This window comes from Miniopterus schreibersii (genome assembly GCF_964146895.1).
Source record: "Miniopterus schreibersii genome assembly, chromosome: 1".
NCBI lineage: Eukaryota > Metazoa > Chordata > Mammalia > Chiroptera > Miniopteridae > Miniopterus > Miniopterus schreibersii.
This window is the reverse complement of record NC_138101.1, coordinates 169,232,354-169,252,630: the sequence shown is the minus strand read 5'-3', so window position 1 is coordinate 169,252,630 and position 20,277 is coordinate 169,232,354. Positions and strand designations below refer to the sequence as shown.

At 38.9% G+C, this 20,277-nt stretch overlaps 1 protein-coding gene across 2 annotated transcripts in view; it reads right to left on the bottom strand.

The window, feature by feature from the left end:
- Nucleotides 1-20,277, bottom strand: part of PELI2 (pellino E3 ubiquitin protein ligase family member 2) — a gene marked incomplete at its 3' end in the record, with an annotated part of 154,613 nt that overhangs the window by 104,013 nt on the left and 30,323 nt on the right. For both annotated transcript variants that reach the window (XM_081151903.1, XM_081151904.1), the window contains exon 2: nucleotides 1,083-1,212. In XM_081151903.1, coding sequence (XP_081008029.1) covers nucleotides 1,083-1,212 — 130 coding nt within the window. The remainder of the gene's footprint in view (nucleotides 1-1,082; nucleotides 1,213-20,277) is intronic.

Genomic DNA, 20,277 nt, shown 5'->3' with positions numbered 1-20,277 from the left:
TTTCTTGTCTAACCATTCCCTCATTAATATAAGACAGTCTTAATTGGTCTTAATTGGTACAGTCTAGCTAACTTTTCCCATGCACTGCTTCAGAATCAACCACAGAAGCTTTTTAAATAAAAACATTGACAAAAGTGATCTGTTTCTAAGACTAAGGATAAATACCAAATGTGTTTCCACGAAGTCATTCATTCCTCTTTGAACATGGGTTTTCAGTAAAAGGGAGAATCGAGTCTCTTATTTATTCCAGATGGTCGAAACCCATGATGATAAATGTGTAGAGCCAGTGCCCCATGTGAAATACTTCAGGTAAGTATAATCATTTTATAGAAAGGGAAACTATATTACACATTAAAGAATCTATTTAATTAAAAGGAAAACTGTCATAAATCTAACAGGTAGAATATATCAACCAAAATGGAAACTGAGATTTCTGTCCCACTTATATATCAGAGGACAAATGAAATAATCCTAAAAATTAACATTTTATTCACTTGAAATTTATGAGAGGAAGTTTGTATAGCACTTAACTGTTTACTTCCAATCTTTCTAATAATTACACAAATTCAATTCCACATACATGTAGATTATGTGAAAACACTCACTACTCAACAGAAGGGAAAGAACAAATCTTAATGATGTTTACACCAAGATTTAATAAAAAACACTCTTTAAATTAAAGAACAGCATTTAACTTTGAACCACAACTACTCTAAATTGATACATGCTAGTTTCACTACAACCTAAAGCAGAGATTTATAATGAGGTGGGCAAGAGGGATTTGCTCATCCCATCCTTCAGGGGACATGAGGCAAAGTCTGGAGACATTTTTGGTTGTCACAATGTTGGTGGCAGTTGGCGGTGGTGTGGGACTGATGTGCTATGGGCATCTACTGGATCAAGGGACGCTGCCAAATACCCTGCAATGTACAGGACAGCCCTTCACAACCAAAAATTATCCAGTCTCAAATGGCTGAGAAATTGTCCTACAAAGAAATAAAACTGAAAGGACAAGGAATAATACAGAATCCCTGTGAGTCACTGTCTGCCGAGCCCTTCCCAGTGGTGCAGAAGCCACCTACCTTGGATGCCTGTGGTGTGGATATCACGTGGACGGTGCTGGGTTTGACTCCATTAGCCTTGGGTCGTTTATAGAGAGCAAATCTGCTTTTCCTACGGCCTCTGTCTCCATTAGGTAAAGCACCATTGTACCTATAAACAAAAATGAAAGAGTTCACTTATTTAAAGATTTTTTTTTTTAAGTTTTAAGACGAAAAGTTAGAATAAGGGTAAAGACAGGACTGGTCATAAAAGAATTGCCCACTAAACACCACACAAAAGGGAAGGGTTGCAAAACAGACGTCAGCTATAATGAAATTCAAATCACTTCCACAAACTTAATTTAGGAGTGATGTACAATGTAATTATAGGTTTCATATTCTATAAAGTCACTCTTCAAATCTTTTTGGAAACAGAGTGTAAATAAGCAAACGAGGATTCTATAGAGACTGTATTAGTGCTGGCTCAATTCAGCAAGTGTAGTTGAATGGATCCCAGAGAAACACTCAAGAAATATTTCTAAATGAACTAGTTAGAAAATAGCATACTAATTGAACCTCATCTCTCACTCCAAAATCATGCTAATATCTATAGGATCTTTATTTTTAAAAAGACCAAATTTAGTTACTTATATTCTTAAAAGTTCTAAATTCTCTACAACTCATCCTCATTTCTATTTGAAGCCTACACTCTCAGGTTAGCCAAGAAATAGCTTGCAAAAATAAAACATAAAATATGACTCGACAAGAAGGCTGCCCATAAAATGACTGAAAGTTTAAAAAAAAAAAAAGATGAGTTTTAGTCCACAAACTGGAGAGTATTATGCTAGGGGAAATAAGCAAGTCAGAGAAAGACAAATACCATATGATCTCACTAATATGTGGACTCTAATGAACAAAATAAACTGATCATGAAGAAAATGGAACTGGAAGAATGGATACATGGAACAGACCGGCGGTGCCCAAGGGGACGGGGGTGGGGGTGACTGGATAAAGAAGGTGAAGGGATTAGCTAAACAATATATATGCATAACCCATGGACATGAACAATAGTTTGGTGAAGGCAAAGGGAGGAAGAAGCAGGGGTGGATGGAGGTGGGCAAAGGGGTGTGGGGAAGGGGGATACCTGCAATTATGTAAACATTAAAATTTTTTTAATAAATTAAGTTAAATTTAAAAACCTATCAAATAACTTAAAAAGTCACCTGGAAAACAAATGAGGTCCTTAAGCAGACTTCCTGTATTAATACCTTAAGCTAATATCAGTGTTTAAAATAAATGCAGGATTGCAGGTGGAGTTTCTGTTTCCAACTGTATTTTTTGAATTAAAGGGTCCTCATATGTTCCGACCACTGTCTCAAGTTGCCACACTGACATGACTATTCTCCACCTCTCCCTTGGCAATTCTTTTCAAGAAGAGAACCCAAAGAAAACCACATTTACATGGGTAAGTGTGACAGCTGCAAGGGTCCTTCCAAACACCAAAGGCAGGGCAGCACATCTGGTGGCTGGTCGTTGTCCTATCACTCTTGCCTTTGCCACTCACTCGCTCATACCCAGAAGAACGGCATGGTGGCCAGTATGGCAGAGAGGGGACACGAGGCCCACTGAGAACAGTAGTTTTGTGTGTTTGTTTTACAATTGGGTAGCTACAGTATGACAATGGATTTAAATTATCATTAGAAATTATTCCTGCTGTGTTTTAATGTTACATTTCCATCACAAAGGAATGTCAGCTACATAAAAATGTCTCTAGAATACAGAGACAATTTATTTCAAGTCTATTCATCTCCTTTTTCTGAGGCAAGATCAGAATAGTGTACATTATTTTTAAAACATATTTGTGATTAATATAATGAACATATCCATGAGTAAACAGCCATTTAAACCCACTTTGCTTTAATATATTTCCGTATCACTTAAATCAAGATGAGCATTCTGTATTAGGAGAAACATGTGAATCAATTAAAGCCAGGACTCCAAACGATTAAGAGGAGCATTTTCACCCCTGTGGCCCAGAGGCAACTGGTACCAGATCTAGCCAGGTTTCCTGCACCCCTCCCATTTCCCTGGCTCTCTAATACATCTTCCTCTCAACTACCCACTGCTGGTCAACAGGATCCAACCTAATAAGAGCATGGCAGACACTTTTTAGGGATCTGCTCACAACAGTCCCTCTCAGGAATCTATCCCTTCACTGCCTAAGGTGAACCCCAGCACCATGTGTGAATGAAATGGTCGGGCCAGCACCCTCCACTCCACCCTGGCTGGAGGTGGACATCTGGCCCAAGCTAGCCAATGGCATTCTTATCCCAGAAAAAATGGGACAGAGAGACAACCAGCCCATCTCTGTGGATGGCTAGAGCTGTAAAACGTAAGCACAGGATCTGTGTGGATGTCACAACCTGTTATGTGAATGAAGCAGCAGAGAAAGTGAGGAATGAAGCAGATGAACAGAGACAAGTAGCAAACAGAGATAAAAAGAGAGGATCCTTAAGGGCTTCCATTGGCCCAGATACACTCTGACCCTTGTTCATGAAATTCTTGAAATTCTTTTTAGTTTCAGCTAACTCAAGTTGGTTTCTGCTACTTACAAGCTGTATCTAATATAAAGGGAAAAACACAAAAACCAGAAAAGTCAACCTTAACATATGCAGAAACACTTTAATTTAAATTGCCTAAGCACAGATGCAGATATTGCAGGCCAAGCAATATGCCAGTCTACTTAAACTGACTACTTAATATATTTAGATGATTATCAATAAAAAATCCTATTGGAAATAACTAAGGCAGCAGTGGAAAAACAGTGTTAAGATGAGACAAGTTTCTAATTAGGTTAAGCTACATGGTCATTCAGTCAATATTTATAATGCCAAGTACTAGGGCTACAACAATAAATATCGGCTTCCATGTCTTTACAGAGCTCTCTGCTGAAAGGAAAGAAAGACATGAAACCAACTGTGATAAAACACTCATGTACATGCACTTGTCATTTTATGCACTAGTAGCACCAAGCATTAAGCATTAAGGCAGGCTTCACAGAGGAGACACTGCTTGAACTATCTTGAACTCTGAACAACATGAATAAATGTGGAACACAGGGCAATAGTATATACAAAGGCAAGGAGGACCACAGGTAACTCAGTACTGCCAGAGCATAAAGTTCAAGAGGAGAGGAAATACTGGGGAAGGAAGGTAAGAGGCAGGCAAGGGCCGGTTATAACAGCCTGATACTCCATGAGAAGGGGCATGGCTTTTTACCCTTGGAGGAATGGGGAACCTGGGAAGATTTAAGCAAAGGACTAACATGATTGGATATACAGTAAGTCCTTGAGTAATGTTGTTAAAAAGGTTCTGCAACTTTAAAAAAAAAAAAAAATATATATATATATATATATATATATATATCTTTATTGATTTCAGAGAGAGGAAGGGAGAGGGAGAGAGAGAAACATCAATGATGAGAGAGAGTCATTGATCGGCTGCCTCCTGCACACCCCCAACTGGGGATCGAGCTCACAACCCAGGCATGTGCCCTGACCGGGAATCAAACCACGATCTCCTGGATCCTAGGTCGAGGCTCAACCGCTGAGCCATACCCGGCCCGGAGGTTCTGCAACTTTAAGCAAAATGAAGCACAATGAAACCAATTTTACTATAAGCTAATTAATATAAACAAGAGTTAAGTTCCTATGGTATCTTATCAATGTTATAACTAAATGACGATGTTGAACAAAAGGACAGTATTCAAAGACCTGCTATATAAAGTAGCTGCAGCCCAGTGCAGGATGGTCATTTGGATTCGAGTCAAGATGATCAGGTGGGGACAGCTATCATAACCACAGGAGGAATACAGTAGTTTGAAGAGTAGCCTCCAAAAAGATATGTCCATGTCCCAGACTGTGAATGTGACCTTATTTGGAAAAAATGTCTTTACAGATGTAGCTAAAATAAATATTGCAAAATGAGATCATCCTGGATTACTGGTGGGCCCTAAATCCAAAGACAAATGTCTTTATAACAGACACATGGTAGAGAGACACACAGGGAGAGAGACGATAACTGTGCGAAGATGAAGGGAGAGACTGGAGTTGGCAATCACAAGCCAAAGAATGCCTGGAGCCATATGAAGCAGGAGGCAAGGAAAGCTCCTGCCCTGAGGCCACCAGAGAGGCAGCATGATCCCGCCAACATTGGGGTTCCATACTTGAGGCCTCCAGAACAGTGAGAGAATAAATCATTATTTTAAGCCATCATGTTAGTGGTAATTTGTTGTGATAGCTATAGGAAACTCTAAAAGCCTAAACCAAAGCAGTGATGGTAGAAATAAGCTGGAGGATTAGAGAAAAATTTAGAGAATTGTTTTCAATGCAAGGTGAACATCAGAATCCCCAGGGATGCTTTATAAAAATAGGCATGCCTAAGTCTCAAGAGATTCTGATTCAGTAGTTCTGGAACAGGGCTCCAAGTGTGCACATTGTAAAATATCCATAGGTGATACTTACTTGCAGCCACAGCCGAGAACCTTGGTTTTTGTTTTCTGTTTTTTAAATATATCTTTATTGATTTCAGAGAGAGGAAGGGCGAGAGAGATAGAAACATCAATGATGAGAGAGTCATTGATCAGCTACCTTCTGCACGCCCCCAACTGGGGATCGAGCCCACAACCCGGGCATGTGCCCTGACCGGAAATCGAACCCCAATCACCTGGATCCTAGGTTGACGCTCAACCACTGAGCCATGCCCGGCCGGGCCGAGAACCTTGGTTTTTTGTGAGTTTTTCCCCCTTCTTTATTGTTGAAAGTATTACAGATGTCCTCTCCCCCCCCCCCATTGATCCCCTCCACCCCGCATTCGCCCCCCCTCCCTAGGCCTTCTCCACACTATTGTCTGTGTCCTTTCATATAAGTTCTTAGGTTAATCCTTCCCCAACCCCTCCCATGCCCGTCTTTCCTCTGGGATTCCTCAGTCTATTCCATGCTTCTGTGACTCTGGATCTATTTTGTTCATAAGTTTATTTTGTTCATTATATTCCATATATGAGTGAGATCATGGCTTTACCTGACTGGCTTATTTCACATAGCATAATATCCTCTGGGTCCATCCATGATGTCCCAAAGGTGATCCTTTTTTTTATAGCTGCGTAGTATTCCATGGTATAAATGTCCCACAGTTTTATCCTGTCATCTACTGATGGGCACTTGGGCTGTTTCCAAATCTTAGCTAATGTAAACTGTGCTGCTCTGAGCATAGGGGTACATAAATTCTTTCTGATTGGTGTTTCAGGTTTCTTAGAATATATTCCTAGAAGTGGGATCAGTGCGTCAAATGGCAGTTCCATATTTAATTTTTTGAGGACCTTGGTTTTAATGGCAAAAATCAATAGTACTTGGTGATCTGTTTAGCTATACAGAGCAAGGAGCAAGGGACAGAGAAAGGGAATGTCATATAGGCTCTGGCCTCGGCCAGGGTGATAGCATTATTAAAAAGAGGAATGGGAATTACAGGGACATTCAGGGGAAGACATGTAGGAGGGAACAAAAGTTACAGACTTGGGTGCTTGCACCATACAAGTAGCAGTTAAAACCATGAGAGCAGATGAGATTACTTGAGAAAAAGATACAAAATAAAGAAGTAAAGAAGATAAGGACAGATCCTGGGAAAACCACCATTGAAAGAAATAACCCCTTCTTAGTCACAGGAAGAAGGAGAAGGACCAGAGAAAGTTGTATCACCAAAGACAAGAGGGAATTTCAACAGTTTTAATACGTTAGTAGAACAAAAATACACAAATATGATTTGGAAAAGGTCAGGAAATTGGTCACCTCACCCATCTTCAAAGCACAGAAGCAAAGCTAAAAATTAGCCAACCTGTCCTGGTAGGACAGTTGGTTGGACAGTTGGTTGGAGTGTGGTCCCCGTACACCAAAACGTTGTGGGTTCGATCCCCAGTAAGGCCACATACCCAGATTGGGTTCAATTCCTGGTCGGGGCATGTATGGGAGGCAAATGATTGATGTTTCTCTGTTACATCAATGTTTTTCTCACTCGCTCTCTCTCTACCCCTTTTCCTCTCTAAAAATAAATATATATCTTCAGCTGAGGATTTTAAAAAAAGCAAACCTCTCCAACTATCAGTCTTACTCTGATCTCCACTCCCATTTCCATCTTCTCCTCATAGCCAAGAATCTTGAAAGAGAACTCCATACCCACTATCCCACTTCCAATACTTGTTGAATCTTCAATCCATTATCGTTTGATCTTTGCCTCCAAATCTGAAAGTACATCTGGTCATGTGCCGTGCACCTACCACTCCATCCAGCTGTCTCCCCTCAAAGTCCACCAATGGCTTTCTTTATCAAGGAACTCAGTGTGTTAAACCAAAGATGGCCACAAATTCCCATTACTTACTCCACTGAAAGGGGAGTCTAAGCCCCCCTCTCTAAACCTGGGCTGGCCATACTGACACCACCAGGATAGGGAGGAAGTGACAGTCTGAGACTTCCAAAGCCAGGTCTGAAAAGCTTTGCAGTTTCTACCTGGGTCTCTTAGGAGCTTTGAGCTCTATGTAAGAAACCTGGGACCACCCATGCTGAGAAGGACACACACAAGTGCTCCAGCTGGAAGTCCCAGCTGAGCCCAGCCTTCCAACCACCCTGATAAGGTACCAGTTGTGTGAGTGAAGCCTCTTGGACCCTCCATACCAGCCATTCCATCAGCTGATTTCTACCAAGTGACCTCAGTTTATACCATGTGGGACAGAAGAATTGCCCAGCTGAACACTGCCCAAATTCCTGACCCAAAGAAACAAGCAATAAATAAAATGGTTGTTGTTTCAAGCCACTAAGACTGGGTAGCTGGTTACACAGTAACAGATGCCTGGAACAAGCCCCAACCCTTCAGCACCCTCTCCCTCTCCCTGCTTCACAGTCTCTCCTTCATCCCCTGACCTAATTCAAGTTACGCACTGTCACCTCCTCCAGAACACTATCACCAAGTCTTCCCCTCCCCCTTCCTGCCTCTCTGTCTGGCCCCTCTTCCCCCATCTCCGGCACCTGACCCAGTGCACAGGGCACACAAAACCCTCCAAAACAACTGCATGATGGGACAGAAGAACCATCTTTCGTCTGGTGGAATAGAGCCCAAACACAAAGATGAGATTCTGCTTTCAAAGGCAAAAAGTCCCACAAAAAAAGGTCAGAATGTTTCCTGGCCTGGCAAGCTGTCCAGTCAATAGGTTTGCAGAAAGAAGATTTCCCAAGTGCTGCTGACATACCTGTTTCAGCTGCTGAACAGGAGCACTTTGATTCAAACCCACAAGTCGCCTTTCAAGCTTCACATTAAAAAATAAATAAATCTGGAGACCTATTTAGTAAATGTGTGATGAAAATTTAACTGTTCATATAGGCAAGAGCAAATAGTTGGTCTTCATAGTAAAGGTATTTGGAAGCTGCAAAGGATAATGAAAAACCTGTATAAGAAAGTTGACAGAGTAATAAAGTGTTTACCTTGGTTGAAAATTCAGAGTTTACGCATTAATGTTTTTTAATAGCATTTGCTGTGCATTTACTATATACCAAGAAACCCTGAGAGGGAGGTGTTATTACTCCTGGTGGACAGATAAAAGGATTGAATGGCTGAACACACAAATTGGAACAACTAGGACAGGGCAGACAGGACCCAAATCCACACCTGGTTTTGTCTGACTCCAAGTGTCATACTCTTTCCGGTAGACAACACTGACAATTTTTAAATTCAAGGCATTTCTTGGAATACAACACGGACAGAGGGTGCCAGGCGGCTCCCAGTCACAATTTGGAGGCATCACATTTGATGTTAACTAGCCTGAACACACAGAGCAGCATCCACCTGGCACTGGGAAAGAGAATATGGGCAACACAGCGGAGGCATCATCAGCATCAAATGATCCTGTTCCACAGGCAGCCTGCTTCTCATTACTAACTGAAGGCTCTGCCCTCCCTCGAAAGCAACATCTCTGTCACAGATAAATCACAAGCAACTACTATAACTGAAGTAGACTGTGCACTGCATATGAACAGATCAATGGCAGTAGAGACCAGAGACATTAAGGCAGGGCACGGAGTCTGATAAAACCCTGCAACGTGGCACCTGTCTTCAGGGAGCACAACTAACTCATCCCAATAGTGACTGCACGATTGCAACTGTGGTGTGTAAGAAAATGCACAGAAACCAGTAAGTGTCTGACACTAGCTGTACATCACTATGATTCCAACTCCTTATCAGCTGACCTATGGCCCACAACTGGACTTGCCCTGCCTGAATGAACTTTACATATAAAGTCCAGGGACACAATATTTATTTTACTGTACCTAACAAATGTTGCATATTGTAGAATCTCGTAAAATAAACAGTAGGCTTTCATTTTCAGCCAGAGAACTAATGATGGCAGCACCATAATGTCTGTCCCCTCTGGTGATAACCTGCTGCAGCCACTTAAACATCAATTTGTTCAGAAAATCTTCCTAGGCTTGACCTTAAAATGAAAATTCTCAATGTCCCATTTCTGGTTGGACATGGTCTTTGCTCCAAATAACTACTTAAGATCTACTGAATATGAAAACCTGCATATTCATACAGAATGCATCAAATGAAGTGCCTCAGGTGAGTCAGGCCCCAGGGCTGGGGGGTAAGTAAGGGACAAAAGATGAAAAAAGACACCTTGTCTCTTGATGACTGAGGCAGGCGGAGAAGGCAGACAAAGTAACAAAACTATAAAACAACACTGATAAACGCTAATGAAAGTAACTAACAAAACACAATGGCAAAAACATAAATCAGAACAGTAAGCTTTGAATCAGGACACTACCCTGGGGTCTTGGGTTTCCTACACATTATTTGAGTCATGGAACCTTAATGACAGTCTTCTATACCAGACCTGTGCGACAACACAAGTTAATCTTCCATTTATCTTACACCATTTGGACTGGATGCTCTTTGAGAAGTTTCCTATTTCTCTGCATATCCCCCCTTCACTCTGCATGGTACCTTACAACTGAGGAGAAGCTCAATAAAACAGTCACCACATTAATATGAAAATAGTAGGGATCAAGACAGGAGTTCTAGCTCCAATGCTTTTCCTAGCTAGTGCTGTAAAAGCTTACCTAAAATGGGCCTCAGTTTCCTCAGCTAAAAAGATAACAACACAAAGTTACAAATTCCATTTTAAAAGGAGATTCCCAAACGGCTTTTAAACATTTCGATTCAATATGGACATAGAAGGTATTTCATCCAACAAACTATTTGCATCCAGTCCAAGAAAGGTGAAGGTTACAGTTAATTTTTTAAAAATATATCTTTACTGATTTCAGAGAGAGGAAGGGAGAGGAAGAGAAAGAGAGATAGAAACATCAATGATGAGAGAGTCATTGATCGGCTGCCTCTTGCATGCCCCATGCTGGGGATTGTGCCCACAACCCGGGCATGTGCCCTGATCGGGAATCGAAGCGTGATCTCCTGGATCTTAGGCCAACACTCAACTGCTGAGCCACTCCCAGCTAGGCTGTGGTTGTTATTTTAACTACTGGCTACTGTTCCAAAAGACTCCCACATCCTTGCGGCAGTTGAAATGTGGCCGGTGTACTTCCAGGTTGCCTCTCCCTTATCTCAAGGTTTTCTAGCTTTCCCATACAAAATATTTCCCAAGGCAAAACATTAAAAAGTTTTTTATATCAGGAACACAGTGCTACCCCAACGCTAAGCAGATTTTAAGCTGTTCTTCCAGGGTTTATAACACACACACACACACACACACACACACACACACACACACACACACACACCCCTCCCCCACACACACAGCCCGCTGCAGCAAAAGATAGGATTAGGATGTGAAGGCAACACAGGGACCATATTCTGGCCGTGTCCAATCCTAAATGTGACTTTGCACAAGTCTCTGAACTTCTCAGAACCTCACTGTCCTTCCCAACAAAGTCTGAAGGCATAACATTCTATGGTTTGGATTCTGGTGCAGTGTGGTGTTGGGAGGTGAGGGCTGACCCCAGCCTCAAAAGCACCACACCTACCATGACCCCTGGGCAATCACTGTTCTTTCCTGAATTTATTCAATATCTATGGGCTCGGGAGGGTCACACTTCCCTGCCTGCTTCTTCCTCCAAACAGGCCAACAAAAGACAAGAACATGCAAAGCAAATACAGTCTACCTAAAAAATAAACTGTTTATGAAAAGAATATTTATTATCTAATAAGCATTTGCTCCTTTGAAGATATTTTCCATTTCAAATTGGTACTGTCACCGAATCACACAAGATAAAGTTTTTACTGTATTGAATCTTTGATTTTTGAGCACTGCTAGCGGGCCAATAGCAGAGCTTTTTTCACTGAATACTTGAAGGTACACAAGAAGTCAGGAATACAGAAGGCTATTTATGTTACTCTTAAAACAAGTAAGACTACTTTTTTTATTTTGCCATTGGCTCCAACAGTCCCAAACACTTCTGATTAAGTATGTATTAATATTATATGAGTGCTTTATATCAAAGAATCTATTTTTTACCTTATGGGCAAAAATTATTTTTTAAGTATTACCCTGCAGTAATTTTTAATTCCTAAAAGAAGAGAAAATATCACATGAAGAGAAAAACCCAAGAAGTGGATTTGATATAGTACAAGATTTGTACAATTCAAGAACAACCAGGTAAAGATTTATCAGATCTTATTCTTGAATTAGTACTATCTTACTCCACATTCTTTTTCTTTTTTTTAAATATATCTTTATTGATTTCAGAGGGAGGAAAGGAGAAGGAGAGAGAGAGAGAGAAACATCAATGATGAGAGAGTCATTGATCGGCATGCCCCCAACTGGGGATCGAGCCCGCAACCCGGGCATGTGCCCTGACTGGGAATCGAACCCCAATCGCCTAGATCCTAGGTCGACGCTCAACCGCTGAGCCACGCCCGGTTGGGCTCCACATTCTTTATGCATTTTACCAATTATAATTTTGAAAAACAGATTAAGTCCCGCATATTCCTTTTCCATCACTTTAACATGTGCTTATTTTAGCCTCTTATCACCTAAATTAAGATGGTCAGGTGTATGTGGAAGATTGAACTATTGGTTCCAACTCTTCACTCCTCCCTGAAAACATGCCCTTTGCCATGATTTTATCCTTACAGTTAATTTCCCTGCCCTGGACTTTGGGTGGGGCGGTGTGACTTGCTTTGGCGAATGGGATGTTAACAAATGTGACCCAAGCAGGAGCTTGAAATGTGCTTGGCAGCTGGGATTATCCTCTGGCACCTGTGCCATGGCCACAGGAAAATATGCCTCAGCCAGCCTGTTCAGGAGGATAAGAGGCACGTGGAGGAAACCCAAACCACACAAATGCAGTGGGGGAAGCAAAGCCACTAAAGCAGTCACATCAACCAACCCACAGATTTATGAGAATAAATGATTGTTGTTTTAAGTCATTGAGTCTGGAGATGATTTGCTACACAGCATCCTATGGCAAAAATTAAATGATACCCTTCACTTCAAAAGCAAATTGACTTAAGAGACTTCCTGAGCACCTAAAGATTCTGGGCTAAAGACACATACATATAATATCAAATGTATACTCATCAAAAATTTTATATAGAAGACTATACTCTTTCATTTTGAAGGAAGAAGTCTAAAATGAGAATTTCAAATGTGTCCCTTTTTAAATTGGCTATAAGAAAGTGGGATTTGTTTTTTAAATGCACACTTCAAAGAGAGAGATGAAATACATAATTGTACATATTATTTTTTCTTTTCAATAAATCATTATGTCAATTAAAATGCGCCATCCCTCAAATAAACTATAGAATGTGTGTACAAAGCTCTCATTCTCTAAAATCCAAATTTAGACATAAAAGAATTAGGATAAATTAGTAATTATCTGGCAAAGCAATGATTCTTTTAAACTTGTTTATATACAACTTCTACTATAGTAAGAGGCCTCTAAAAAGTGATCATCTCAGAGGCTGCCTAAAAAGGAAGCATCTTAAACTAGCATTGAGGCTGTCATCTAACATGTATGAAGGTATGGGCATTTCAAGTAAAGAACTTGTTGGTACAAAGAACTTTGATTACTGGCCCAAAGTCTGAGTAAGTATTAAAGTCAGAAATGAAAACTAGAGTTGGAATCTCTTCTGTATCATTTATCACTTATTATAACTATTGCTAACTACAAAAATAATTACTTCTAATACTCTTCCCTTTTTTAAAATTTCATGGCATGCCTCACTTATGACTCTTAAAAAGAATCACACTAATACATGCTTTCCTTTACTAATATTTATTTACTTTAAACTTTTATAGCATACATAGTGAATTTTTAGAAATTCCTAGAAATATAGATATGCCAGAGCAAGCAAATCCAACTTTGGAATACTACTAGCTAATGCCCTGATAGATTACTCACTAAAAAGATATATAATTGATATTGTATACAACAATTAAGTCCTCAAGACAATTTGTTATAAAACATATTAACTTTATTCAATTACCCATGACAGAATTTTGGGGATGGGGGAGTAATTTTATAGCAAATATAAATACTTTTTAATGAGCTACAAAGCATGAAAACATTCATGGCTCTATATCAAGTCTAATGATGCAACATGGATTCACCCTTTTTCATATAACTTTTCTAAGGAAGATGTATCTATTGCTTAGGACACCTACATATAACCAATAGCTACAACATAAGATTAAAAAATATTAGAGTAAAAATGTATACAAAAATCAAATTTCAAGAAATGGAAGCACTCTCTATAACCTCATTTTATAATAGCATAGTAGTAGGTGAATCAGGTCAATTACACAAATGGGGTTTCTTACAAATGGTTGCTTTTTGTAAGAACCAACCCTTCAGTACTACAATGCATATTATCAAGAAGTTAATTTTGGTTTGAAGCATTAAGCCACCAGCTGTAAAAAGGGGAAAAAACAAACAAAACCCTTTATATTCACCATGAAAATACAGTAACTTGTCAATTACCATAAATAACACCATTATTTTTACATGGATATAGGAGTCAGTAAGCAGCCATGTACATAATGTGAATACGGGGAGTATATTATCAATAATTTAAGAATCAGAACACATCAGAGCTTCCCTCTGCCCACTGCAATCTCCCAATTTGCCAGTTCTTAAAATATAAGAAGATTCTTAGGAAATGTCTAGCCATATTCAGAGAAGCACAGTTTGAGAGCCACAAATTACCTTAGATAAATACTTATTCATTTAATAGATCTGCATTGTCCAATATAATAGCCACTAGCCACATATGGTTATTCAAATTTTAATAAAATTAAATTCACATGAGCTACATTTCAAGTGCTTAATGGCCACTTGTGGACAGTAGCTACCATGCTGCATGTCAGAGCTACAGAACATTTCCACCATCACAAAATTTCTATTGGACAATGCTAGTAGAGATGTTCAAGCAAATCAAATGAAGAGGCACCTTCAGGGTCACACAGCCAATCAGTGATAGGATTCTGAACCATAATGCAATTCTGCCCTCAAGATTCCTAGAATCTGACAGTTTCTGGACACTGTGTTTCTAAGAGTTCCTCTGAATAATGCCAAGATCTAGAAGACATTTTCAAACTCCATCTATTGCTTGAAGATGTTTTTCTCTCTATCTGGGTAATTAAGAAAATGTTCTACTGCCTTTTGAGGGAAAGAAAACATGTTGGCATCAAAAAATATATTTTGCTCGAAGCCAAAGCATTTTCTCTAGGGATACATTTTGGAATTTACAGTGTAAGTTCTGGTAAAGTGTGATTCACTTATAAAAATTCACTTTATAAACAACTTACAAATTCAAGCCTAATATAGATACTTAAAAGGGATTTGATAAAATTCTGTATCCATGCCTGATTAACGTTTTTTAAGAGCCAAGAATAAAAGAATATTTCCTTCCCTTTAAATTATTTAAAGGTAAAACATTAAAGCATTTATATTAAAAATGAGGGACAAAACAAGGATGTTTCACTATTAACCATTTGAACTAAACACTGATCTAAAAGTGCTACCCTAACCAAAAACACTGACTTAGAAATAAGCAGTATAAAGTATAGAAAAGATCACATAAAACTAGTACTATTGCTATAATAATTAAAATATATTACTTGAGAAAAAAAACCACAAATCAATGGAACAGAAGATATTTCTCTCCAGAACCAGACTCTTAACTATGTAAGAAAGTTAACAGATGATGAAGAAAGGACCACCAGTCAATGGGAAAGAAATTGGATTATTCAATTAATTGTGTGTGGAAATTGATTAGCTACTTTGTTTAAAAGGAAAAAAAATCAACTGTTTGGAGTTGCATCTTACATTCTTACCACAAAACAAAATCTAAAACACTCAAAAGGTAAATGTGAACAACAGTCACAAAACTAAAGAAAACAAAGCTGAAAGTTTATACCATCCCAGAATCAGAAATAATGTTTGAAACATAAAAGCAGTGGGGAAAAATTACAAAGAAAAAGATCTTAAATACATAAAAATCTGAAAACTTCTTCATATCAAAATTATAAATTTATTCATGTGACAAAATGAGAAAAAATATTGCAAAAACATGACAAAAGCTTAATAGGTAAATGTTTTTATAAATGAAAGAAAAAACACAGATATCCCCATAAATACACAATAGAAAAAAGGAAAGAACATGAATAGATAACCAGAGAAAAAAAATAACAATAGCAAACAAATACTTTTAAATGTTTAATCTCATCAGGAATCAAAAACATGCAAATGAAAGCAAGATTTCATTATTTGTCAATACAATTACCAAACTGTTGGCGTAACACAGTACTCTAATAAACCACTGGTGAGAATCTTAATTGATTTAATCTCCCTGCAAAATAATTCAGCACCATATATCAACACCCTTATAAAAGTACTCATGTTCTTTGACGTAGTAATTCTAATTTGAAGGTTCTATCCTCAGCACATAGTGTTAAAATGCAAGTCAAGTTTTATGCACAAAGATGTTAAATTATGTAATTATATATAAGGGTAAAAAGTAAATAATCTAAATGTTCAATAATAATGGATTAAGTAGATAATGTAATTCTATATGATGAAATTGTACTTACCACAAATTCTTACTAGCAATAAAAAAGGATTACAGAAACAAGAATACAACAAAATGTACATATGGTATCACTAATATATTCAAAATATTATATATTCATAGGAAAAAACTAAAATAACTACACCAAAATATTAACAATGGTTATTGATAGTCAGTATAATTATGATTTAGTTCTTATTTATATTTTCCTATATCTTCTAAATGTCTATTTTGAGTATTTTTTTAAATGCTGCAGACCCTGTGGACTGCAGCAATCGTGAGTGCTCAATGTTGGCCTATTCCATGAGAGAGGAAATGTCTATTAAATTTCAGCTATATTATTTAAGTGATTTTTGGGGTATCTTTGTTAAGAGGAACTTAACTTCAAGCCCAGAACTTGCTTTGTCTTCTTAAATAAACTCTACTAATAATCTGTTTCTTAATAACTTGGTTCTTGGCTTTGGTCCAGACAATATAACTTATTAAATGCTTACTTAACACTGTTCTAAGCACTTCACATATATTAACTCATTTGATCTTCTTAATCCTATGGGGGGGCCCTGTGAATATTCTTATCCAATAGATGAGAAGCTGAGGCACTGGTTAAGTAAGCTCTCCACCACAAAGCTGAGATGAAAATCCAAACACTCTGATTTAATGTCCTAGCTGAACAGGTATGTTCCAATGGTTGAGGTATTGTCAAGTTCATGTAACATGTTTAGCAAATTTAGTCCCTTGAGAAACAAGTAACACATAAAGAGTGCTGTTCTAAAACAGGTCTGTATAAATAACCAAGCACCAAGGATGGCGAGCCTGGGGCTAGTTAAGTAGTATGGGGTAAGCAATGGTCAAAAGAGAGATCACACAGAAAAATGTGGAGCAATGCACTGGATAGGCAGTAAAAATTCACCAGGTCGGTGGGAGGAGGGGACAGGGAGGAACAGAAGGGAATGTATATGCAAAGGCGGTGTGACACTGAACCCCTCCAATTGTTCTCAGAGTGGATGAAGATGCTTCAAAGAGGCTGCTCCACAGGGTACTGTAGTGGGTGTGGGCAGACACCACTGCCAGAAAACTGCTCAGCAGTACCCAGTTTACCTTCAATCTCATTTTCACTTTTTCTTCCTAAGCTCCAGCTGTAAACATAACAAGGGAGTGTGAACCTCTCATTTCTTTAAGTTCTTAACATCCAAGAGGCAAAATCATTTCATCTTGTTAGACTTCAGTCTTATGTGTAAAGTTCTATCAAGTTTCTCAGGAGCTAGGCTTGAAGGAAAATTGGGCATCACCTGGTCCAGCCTCTCCCCTGCCACCAAGAGTTCACTCTGCTCCTTCTGGGACAGAAGCCCCACCAGCCATCTATGACTGAAATATCGCCACAGGGAAGTCCAGCTCAGGTGGAGTCCATGTCTCTGTTAAAAGTCTTCCTCATGTGAAGTTAAATCTGGCTTCTTTATCATGTTTATATGAAGTCATTTCAAGCAACACAAATGAATCCACCCCTTTTCTATCTGACAATCCTTCAAATACTTAGAATTATAGAAATAAAAGGTTATAAGATATTTTCCATTCCTATAAATACCTCAAAATATATGTAAACACGTATTTAAACATTATGTAAAGTATCTACTCCCAAAATTCATTAATAAATACTCCACATCGCAGTAATATATCAGATATAGACTAATCTGAAAAAAATATTTAAAAACTACCTAAAAATGGTAAAAAATAAATAAATAAACAAAAGGGTAAGAGATAATAAATGGGATCAATTATAAGATTAGACTGGACCAATCAATATACATGGCACTCATTGAAATCCACCTTCATTCTTAAACTCTAATCAAATGAATTTCTTTACTTTGGCTATATGTGGGGAAATGGTTTCCTTCAAACTGGCATTTTGGCACTTAACTCCGAATCTTAATGTTAACCACCAGACACACTTGACAGTTACATAGTACTTTCTGCCAGGGACATAATCCCCATAATATTTCCTCCTTAAACTGTTTTGCTTTTGAGGAGATCAAAGCACTATACGTTGTTTATCTTTACAATTGCCTTGAGAAGGAAGATAGCAAGCATAATTATAGAGGTCTCAGTTTTAAAGTTTCCCCTTAATAACATATTGGTAATGACTATCCCATAGATTTCTCGAAAAGCCATCAATCCTGCCCACAATACAGCTGGGACCAGCATAGAAAGTTACAGGGAAGCAAGACCTGTAAAAGTCTCCCACCATCACCAAAAAAGGAAGCGAGCAGGAAAAGTGTGTCTTTTATACATGCGACAAAAGACATTAAATGTCCTTTAAAAGTAAAAGAAAAAGACAAAACATTTGCATTATCCCCTGACAGATGTAAGCTCTCAGGCAAAGTACAAAAATATAAAAGGTATACAATATTTTAAATAGAGGTGGATCTTAACGCCTTACTCACAGGCGCTTCAAATGTATGAGAAGTGATACAATCTGGAAATGAACTGAGGCAATACAACTCCTGAAGTTCAGGTAAAAATTAATGTAGCAGAATGACAAAGATTCTTCACAACTGTGATGTAGTTTTTACAAGTACCAAAAGGTGGGACCCCATCTCCAAGGAAACTGGAACCACTGAAACCAAATGGAAAACTTGGTGATGAGATATATTCTTACATTTCCTCCTTCCTAGCACTGTCTTCGTGGACTCCCATTCTCCTTCAGGCAGGCATCCTTTTATAAAGCACAATTTCACGTGTGATCATGCTTGGCAAGTTGTAGAAATAAAAAAGGTCAAAGAATGAGCTGCTGTGTCCAGAATATCTAACCAGAATAAAGCAGAGCTACGCATAAAGAGAAAGTTAAACAAAAAAAGAGACATTGTGTGCAAAGCTCTCGCTTTTCAATAATCATGGGTATGTGGTTTAAGGCTTATCTAATAGGTTCACACCTTTTGGCACCTAAGTTCACAATTCTCATTTCAATACTATTACATCCCTAGTGTAAAGGTTCTGAGTAAAATATAAGTCTACACTTTCTAAGCATCAGGGCTTTTGATTACTGAAACAAGTCATATAAGGGGGTGGTATCTGATGAAGTTCCATCAATCAGCAGTGGGTTGGGCCTAACCCAACATGCCTCCTGCTGATGCTCCCAGATGGCCTGTCATCTCTCACAAGTATCTGTCGCTCACCCCCACCTTTAGCCCAGACTCCTCAGCTCTCTCATCTGCAAGTCCTTCCTGAGTGCACCCTTGGTGCCATGCACTGTACTAGATGTCAGGATCACAAACATACGAAAAGGAGCACATAGCCCAGTAAGAGGGCAGAGGAGCAAGCACACTGTTACAGTATCCTGGGGCTAAGTCAAATCCGTAGAGGTTTGTAAAAGTGCTGAAAGGCAACAGGAGGAGAGGGGTAGGGAGAGAAAGGTGTCTGAGAAGGTGCCAGGTAGCCTGGGCACCACCACTAAGTCTTCGAAGGATGAATTTATGTGTTCAGAGTCGACAAGAGTGGTGAAGGACAGGATCTCCGAGACAACCAAAGCAGGATCTGCAAAGGCCATGCGCTCGAGAGCCAGGGACCTGTGCAGCCATAAGCAGTTCCATGAGGCTATAAGCTGTATGCAGGGAACAGAGGGAGACGGGCCCTGCACTGCGAAGGCCTTTACACCCCAGAAAGTTTCACTTTATCCAACACACATGCACATACTTTTTAATATAAATCCTAAGAGGATCACATAAATTGCTTTTCATTGTTAATGGTATCTCTCCAGTAGCACAGAGAAGGATGGACTGAAATGGAGAAAAAAAATGAAAAGGAATTAGGAGGTGACAGACATGGTGGGATAGGAAAGAGAAGTCAAATCGGAAGGAAGAGTTTTTAAAAATTCAGTGACCCATATAATGTGGGAGGTGAGGGGAGGACCTAGAAGGACTTCCTGGTTCTGGCTGGCATGGCTTGTGGTGCCAACACCCAGAGAAGGAATCAGATTAAAAAGGGAAGAGAGATCATGATCTTGGTACTAAACATATTGTGACCAAAAGGTATGAAGTAATCTGTACTTCCCATCTACTGCTATTAAAACAATAAACCTCAACCTGGCTGTTCTATTTATACATAGAACACACAT